Consider the following 8,094-nt stretch of genomic DNA (forward strand, 5'->3'; position numbering starts at 1 on the left):
AAAAAAAAAAAAAAACCGAAACCGTTGTATTCTTAAACCCTTGTCTCCCGAGTCCCGCCGTCATCCTTGCTCGAGTAGCTTCGTTTGTCCCCTGCTTGAAGAATCGGGCCGTTCACTCTCGCTGGAACCCTATTTGGTGAAACCCATCCACCCGCGAAAATCCCTGCTCGACAAAGTAGTTCGGCTGCGTTTGATCCCTGCTCTTCCTCAACCCTAGTTTACACTACCTTCCCTTGACATCGCAGTGAAGAAACCCCTGGAACTGACGATTTTGGTTAAACCCCTCTCAACATCAGTAGTGCGAATTCGGCTGGAACCCTTTTGGTGAAATTCCTGCTCTCCATCTCTCTTGTCCCTCAGATCTTCAAGGTACTGAAATCGTCTCAGTTCTTTTGGTGAAACCCCTCTCAACAATCAAATGTTTCAGAATATTTCTACCCTTTCTCAACCCTAGAATGTTTGAAATTTCAATTTTTTGTTCAACTCCACTGCAGCAGGGACACTAGCACACATTATCAAAACTGAAGTTGTTTTTTGTTTGATTATTACTTTTCAATTAATGCTTGAATGCTCTGTGTTCCACCCCCAACTGGTATTGGTGATATGTTTGTTTGATTATTGCTTTTTGAATGCTCTGTTCCGACTGAGTTCATAGATATTTGAGTTCATAGATAACTGTTAGCGGATGCACAAACCCAAGAGGACAGATGGGGGAAGGTGGGAACTAAAGACATAGGTCATAAATATGATGTAGCTTACTGGAATACGAACATTTTCTGTTTGATAGGGCATGAGCAAACAAAAAAACTGAATTGCATCATTGACATTGTATTGTTGGTTGCATTGTCTAGCATCCTTTCACATTGAGAACTAAAAAAAAATTATGGACTTGTGTGTTTGTGTGGGTATTGTTACTCCCTATGGCTGTATAGACGTTCTTATAAACTGAATTGCATCCATTGTATTGCTGGACTATTTATGTTTGCAATTTTCCCATGCAAAAGGTGTACTTTATTCATTTTGTAATGATTGGTGGGGTGTAAACTAGGTGGATTTGAAGTTTTTTCAGGAGCATTATTTTGCGTTATATCTTTGCACAATAAGAATAGTTTGCATGGAATATGCATCTATTACTTGGAGTTGCTTGGGTCTTTGCAAGAGTGTTACTTGAAGCTGGTTCTCCAGTGGGACCCTAGCCCCTTGCCCCCCTTCATCTCCTTCTCTGTTCCCGGCGGCCGTCGACTGAGGGCATTATTCGAAGATTCAATACCCCATGCTCCCTTCTTCTTCTTCTTCTTCTTCTTCTCTGTCTTTCTTACCATTGATTACTGAAAACACGATCAGTGATTGCAGCAGCATTCGACGAGTCTCTTCTTGGTAAATACCTTCCTCTTCTCCGGTGAGTCTCTGTTCCTTAATTAAAAAAAAAAAAAGGCCACATGAACAAGTACTACTACACAAACCACAAGCCTCTCCCGAAGTTGCTTATCCTGGTGATTTTGGCATTGAGAATTCAATTGTTCTGAGAAAAGTAAGGACCAGAAAAGATCTTTGACTCTTCTGCCCGTCCCCCCCTTTTATTTTAAAATTTTTAATCTCTTTCTACTTCCCACTATCTACTAAATTCTTTGGTTGCGCGGGTTCTGTTTGATTTTCAGTTGTTTGACCTATGGGATACAGAGTGATCAGATTTTGTTTTACTTAGTGGCCTTCTTGTGTATACTGAGCCCTGCTTGTATTGATACCCTATGGGATACAGAATGATCAGATTTTGTTTTGCGTAGTGGTCTTCTTGCATAATGAAATTGCTTGTATACTGAGCATTGGCATTGCTTTTATTGATACATTTGATGCTTTATATACCAAGCTGCTGTGCTTAATTGCCTTGTTCTGCTAATCTTTACTACTCGTCAACTTTAGTTCAGCTAATCTTTGATCCTGCTAATGTTTGACGAGATGACCATGCAATGATATGTGCTTTTCGATAATCTTATGGGATGTATAAATGGATTAAGTATTTAGTTATTATATTTTGTTCTTTTCCTCTGAAAGGTTATCTATAGATTTGTACTCTGCATGCTATTATTATGTTTGTTGAAGGATGTATATGCCTGTTTTGTAGTGAATATATGCCTCTATTGTTTCCCCAGATTGTTACAGAGGAACCGTATTAAATGCGTACCATATTATTGTCATATATTTTTTTAATGCTGAATTTTCGAAGTAGTATTGATATCTAGGTCTGCTTGATATCCTTACGTATTGATACCCTCTCGTTTTCTGGTACCCAAACTTGCTAACTGTGGTCCAATTAAGCACAAACCCCACCAACCTTGTTGAGGTCCTTGAGGCATTGAGCTACAGTAGATTAGGGCTCACTTTTTCCCGCTTTCATTGATTCATGAGTCCCAACCAACTTGCAACTACAACTAATACAGAGAAGCTTGAGCTCGACCTGCAGGTGTGACACAGAAAGTTTCATTAAAATTTGGTCTTTTATGAGAGCTTGAAAAGTGAAATAGAGTTGCAGAGAGCAGCAGAGGACTTCAGCAATTAGTCCCCCAACAATCTCTCCATAGTCTGATCAACCAGGTTTGATGGAAAAGAGGAATCTTATATTTCTTTTCTTTTGAAGGCAGAGCAGCTTTAACTTTTCACTTGACCATTTCTGCACTTCATGGGATTTATATGAAGTTTATTTTATTGTAGAGGAAGGGTAATTTGAAGGATATCTCTCATGTCATATAGTCGAGGACGTGATTTCTTATTCTGTGACATGTGTGGAACATTGCTTTCTTTGAATTCGAGTAAGCATGGTGATTGTCAATTATGTGGATGCAAGCATGCCGCAAAAGGTAATGCTTTGGTCTTTATTATTCTATTTTTTTTTTATTAGCTTCCGCTCATCATTCCCCTTACTTTTTTTCCTCTTCTGATGCAAGGCTAGTTATCCCTATATTCTCTGTTTACCCATTAATGAAATCGAATTATTGCAGTATGTTCGCTGATTATCTTTAGGGGATTTTTTGTTGTTTCACAGACTTGGTGATTTACTTTATGAGATTACTTTTCTTTCAATTTGAATTGGATCATAAATTGCAGACACCAGCTTTTATTTTTGGTATGGTAAAATTAGCATAGAGGTATCTTGTTAAGTTGTGTATCTTGGTGGTAATGGAATTGGAATTTTAACATAAACTTCTTAGCTTTCTAAGAACATTATTAACACAATTTAGCGAATTGGACTAAATGCCCAGGCTGAAATCCTCCCAAGTCGTAGTATTGAAATTTAGGTGTGGCTAGTTGCCACCAACACAAAGGGTAGAAAACATGAGTATGATAACAGCTCCAATTATGTGAATGAAATTCCTAGGTTGTGATGTCAGGTATGAGTGGTTAGATTTAGAAAGCATCTTATGGGAAGTTATGCAGATTGCAGAAGCTGTTTGAGCTTTTAATGTTACACTAATGCCTCTTTCATCATGATTCGAGAAGCTTCCTTTGATGTAATATGTTAAGAGGAGTGAGACTTAAGTCTTTGGGGAACATAAAAAAGTTGTTAAGAGAACTGAAGAATATCTAGTTTTTCTAATATGCTTTCAATTTTTCCCCCTCATTGAAAAAGACATTACCGTAATGGCAACTGGCTACCACATTTCTTCCCCCTCTCCATGGACGAAAATTCATGCAATTGCAAGTCTCAATTGTTTGACTTATTAATTTATTACCTGACTTTTCTGACCAGAATCGATTTGCCTGCTTCAAATTTGAAATGCTTACTTAAAAGCAGAATGATAATTTCTCTTTGCCTGCGTCACCTACCTCCTATTGACATTTGTTTATTTTGTCGACAAGCTTATATAAGTGTTTTGTTTTGAAATTTCTTATTTTCATTCTGGTCTTTTGGACCTAGAGCTCATCTCCATCACACATTGATATGTTATTGTGGTTGTATAATAATGCCTTTATTGATATGTAATTGTGGTTGTATTATAATGCCTTTCTTATATGGCCTAGTCTCATTTATGTTTATGGTATTCCTGCTTGCTTTTAAACCAATATTCTACATTTGTCATTGTTATTTTTTTTATTTTTATTTATTTTTCCTTAATTTCACTAGTTGCCTTTTCCAGATATTATTAACAGAGAAACATCCTACACAGTAACTGCTGAGGTATGGTTTGAATTTTCTTTTGGAGTTTTCTTCTTTTTTTTTTTAGATGCCCATTGCAATATAGTATGCATGAAGCTAACCTGGTAGTAAAGATATAGAGAAGAATAGTGTTTCTTTTTTTAGTTAGAATTAGGATCCGTGTATCTAGATATAAAAGTGAACGTAAATATCAAATTGTCAAATGCCTGAGCTATCATATCGAACCTGAACAAAACTATTCAATGCAGAACATACTTCTGGCTTCATATAGTTATGACATTCGTGGCCTTTTTTTCGGGGGTGGGTTTCCAAAAACTTTTTCTAGTATGATCTCTACAAGTCCAGAGTCTAAAACTTCCATTATAGAATGCAAATTAGGGACATGACCAACTTGTCATGACGTAACTTAGGATAACTGGATAAGATTGGGTTTCAGTGCTCAGTATCCCTTTGGTAATTGAAAAGAATGGTTGTAAGATGTCTCCATATCTTCGGATTTATATGTTTCATCTTTAGTCCTTATGAATAAAAATGTAGAAGATATCCTACATACATGTGTTTGCTTGCCATGTGTGGTATCACCAAATCTTCAGTGGTGCTAGACGTGATTCATGTTGGAAGTGCAGTGTGATTAAAACTTGTTTGATTTGATTGGTCTGAGTGCATGTGAGCACTAGAAAGGCGATTCCTTATTGGGATGCATTCATCATGTTTCCTTGCTTTATGTGTCAGAATGGACCTTGGAGATTATTCCAATGCAGTTAGATTTGTCTGAATACCTTGGTGGTGCCAATGATGTTAACCGTTCTTTGTTATCATTTTAAGTGAACTGCAATACAATTTTATGTTGCAAAATTTTTGAAAGGAAAGGGTGAATCTCCAGATCTAAGGCTGCGTTTGGTAACGTTTCTATTCCAAAAACGATGTTTCGTGTCAAAAACGGAAATTTCATTTTTGTGTCAAAATGCCGTTTTCTTTTTTTTTGGAACGAAACTGGAATGACGGAACTACCTTTTGTCGTTTCGTTAATTCTCGTTTCTAGCATTTTTTTTTTCACTTTTTGTTTCAAAAAAAATGAAACATACCATAAATGCACCAAACGTTTTATTATGTTTTTTCATTCCCATAGAACGAAAATACTCCAGAAACGTTTTTTTGGAACGTTACCAAACTCAGCCTAAGTTTCAAGGACTGGTTGATATGGCTTATCAGCTCGGGTTAGAACTTAGAACAATTTGTAAATAGTAGTCCTATACTTCTTATATGGATTTTGTGTCCACCGTTGTGATGTTTGTAAAAGCTCTTGTTGCAGTAGTTTTGAACTCAGTTCTAATTTAAATATGTTCTACTTCTCATCCGAAAAGAAAAAGTAAAAAGGGGGGGGGGTTAATCTTTCATATTGGGAGGTGTGTCTTTATCGTGTTTGTGACAGTGTGAGTTAGACTTGTCTCTATTTGAATAGGGAATTGTTTCTCATATATTGGATCTCTTATTGCAATGCTGATTTGGCTGGGTTCTCTCAATACATGGGTTCCAATTTCCAATAAGAGACACTTGCTTGACTTTCAAATTTTAAAAAGGGCATCACTGCTAGTACTATTGAGAACTATGGTTTAAAATGGAAAAATTATGTAAATATGACCTTCCCTGACTATGTCAAGGGGCTATAATGAAATTTGTAAAAATATGTTGTGATATATTTTCACTTGAAATAATTAAGTTTTCATTTTAATGCTTAATATAAAAGGGTTCTGGAAACAAAAAAGGGGAGTGATGCTTAATGATGTCAATATATGCTGAAATGACTCTCTTTTCTTTACTGATCATAATGGCTGTTGTATAAAGTCAAAACCATGGTGTTAAGGGCTGAATTTTGTGCAATAGCACATCAGATAATGTGGTTGACAACCCTATAGGAAGAGTTGGTTTCGAGGTAGGTATGCCAATGAGCTATGTCGTTATTGTGATGACAGTAAAGCCATCTCTTTCAATCAAATCCTTGCTGAAGTATAACGTAAATTCGAATGGGAAGGTTTCCTATAATGGGAAAGCTGTACTGAATTAGAATAGGGGAGGGATTTCTAGAAAGGCAGTGTAAGAAGAAATCTGCATGCTACACCAATGGGGGCCCGGAGAATAGTATCATCTGTATGGGATACTCTTGGTCAGAATAGAAGAGAGAGAGAGTGTCAGTGTGGGCTCTACTGATTATTATGTGAGAAGGGTATATCGGAATATACACTTATAATATTTACCCCTTGAGCTGTTGTAGGATCACACTATTGCTGTCTATTTTAAGGCTACCTACTACTATGATCAATATGATCTCACACCTTACCTTTTTGTAAATCTTTTAAAGTGAAGGCATAATAAATCATTGAAGGTCTCCAATCCACATTCTGTTGTGTTCAATATGATCTCCACCCTCACTTTTATGCATTCTTACCTGGTTACATATTAGTGTCTTGGCCTAATTTTCTAATTGTTATGAATGCTTTTGTTTTTCATCCCTTCTATTTCAGGATATAAGAAGAGATCTTGGCATTGAACCCTTTGTGATACTGGATGGGATAAACACAGATGAGGGATCAGTGCAAAGAGCTGTGGTAAGTGCAACTCTCTATATTTAATGGAGCAAGCTTCTATGCTGTAAATTCAATGCTGGTGCTTACATAGTGTTATGTTGGACAGGTAAATGAACCATGTCCACGCTGCCATCATCCGCAGCTTGAGTATTACACTAAACAGGTAAAGGAACTATTACATTTTATGCTTCCATTCATTTCTTATTCAACAGTGTGATCTCATAGTCTTTGACTGGCTAAATCTTGGTACACCATTTTTCTGTTTTTTCCTTTTCTTTTTCCAGTTGCGGTCAGCAGATGAAGGGCAGACTGTTTTCTATGAGTGCCCCAAGTGCAGGCATAAATTTTCAATCAATACATGAGAATTCATTGTGGTTTCAAAACAAGCTTGACAAATGTATTCTTTTGGGGCAAGAAGAAAGAGGGAGGAGGGGTTGTACATTGCTACTCTGTAGAACTGCAGATGATATTTAGACAATTTTGTTGAAGTTGGAAATAGTAAGTCTACGAGACACAAATTTTGCATTTTCTTTAAGAGGGCTGGAGACTTAGGGTTGAGGGCTTGAGTTTCAAAGTTCAATTGATAGTGGTCAATGTAAACTAAGGAAAATCTGTTTTGATTTTGATTAACTTTGTCCATGTATTAAACATTGATGGAACCAAGTAAAAAGAGTATACCACACCCATCTTATCAATTGAATTTCAGTTTGTTTCATGAGAGAGAGCTTGGTAGCGTTATATATAGGTGGAAGAATATTAACCTTTCCTATTCTCTAGGCCTTCCAATATGGGGGAATGCACATGGCTATTATCCAGCAGAGAGCATATGTGGGGGTCAGTTTATGGAATCCTGTGAGAGGGCATAAGGAACAGGAATTCCTTTCGCCATTATATATATATATATATATATGGAAAAAGGTTGGGTATGCCGCTGATATCAAGTATGCTAGCATCCATTGTGTCTATCTCTCTCTTTCCTTTTTTTGAAATGAGCTTCATATCTTTTCTGAATGATATTTTATCATGTGTTCCTATTGGTGCTATCCGCTAGCATACTTGATATTGACGGCATACTTATCCCTCTCCATATATATATATATATATATGGGCTGAGAATTGTTACCTAGTCGCATGATCGTTGCCCCAATACAAGACCAATTAGGGGGCAATGTGGTCTTTTTGTCAATCCCTATGTTTGGGCATAGGGGTGTGAGACCAAGTAGGGATCTTTTTTCTCCATGTATATTTAGGAAAAAAGATGGCTGCCAAACTATGTGATGTCTATGTCTAGAGACAGTATGGGTGAAATGATTGTTTCACCCTTTATCAAAATAAAAAATCCCACCCCATTAGATA

At 36.8% G+C, this 8,094-nt stretch overlaps 1 protein-coding gene across 2 annotated transcripts; it reads left to right on the forward strand.

The window, feature by feature from the left end:
- Window positions 1-6: 6 nt before the first annotated feature.
- On the forward strand, window positions 7-7,453 carry LOC122080259 (DNA-directed RNA polymerase I subunit RPA12-like). Of its 2 annotated transcripts, none has more exons than XM_042647208.1 (7): window positions 7-369; window positions 2,462-2,592; window positions 2,710-2,855; window positions 4,121-4,174; window positions 6,676-6,759; window positions 6,845-6,901; window positions 7,023-7,453. In XM_042647208.1, exons 3-7 carry the CDS (start codon window positions 2,814-2,816, stop codon window positions 7,098-7,100), a joined length of 315 nt encoding a protein of 104 aa, XP_042503142.1. In that variant the 5' UTR covers window positions 7-369; window positions 2,462-2,592; window positions 2,710-2,813; the 3' UTR covers window positions 7,101-7,453. The 2 variants fall into 2 exon arrangements, with proteins under 2 accessions (XP_042503142.1, XP_042503141.1); XM_042647207.1 differs by having other exon boundaries at window positions 4,134-4,174.
- The last annotated feature ends 641 nt before the right edge of the window (window positions 7,454-8,094 follow it).

Source organism: Macadamia integrifolia, chromosome 5 (genome assembly GCF_013358625.1).
Source record: "Macadamia integrifolia cultivar HAES 741 chromosome 5, SCU_Mint_v3, whole genome shotgun sequence".
Taxonomy (NCBI): Eukaryota; Viridiplantae; Streptophyta; class Magnoliopsida; order Proteales; family Proteaceae; genus Macadamia; species Macadamia integrifolia.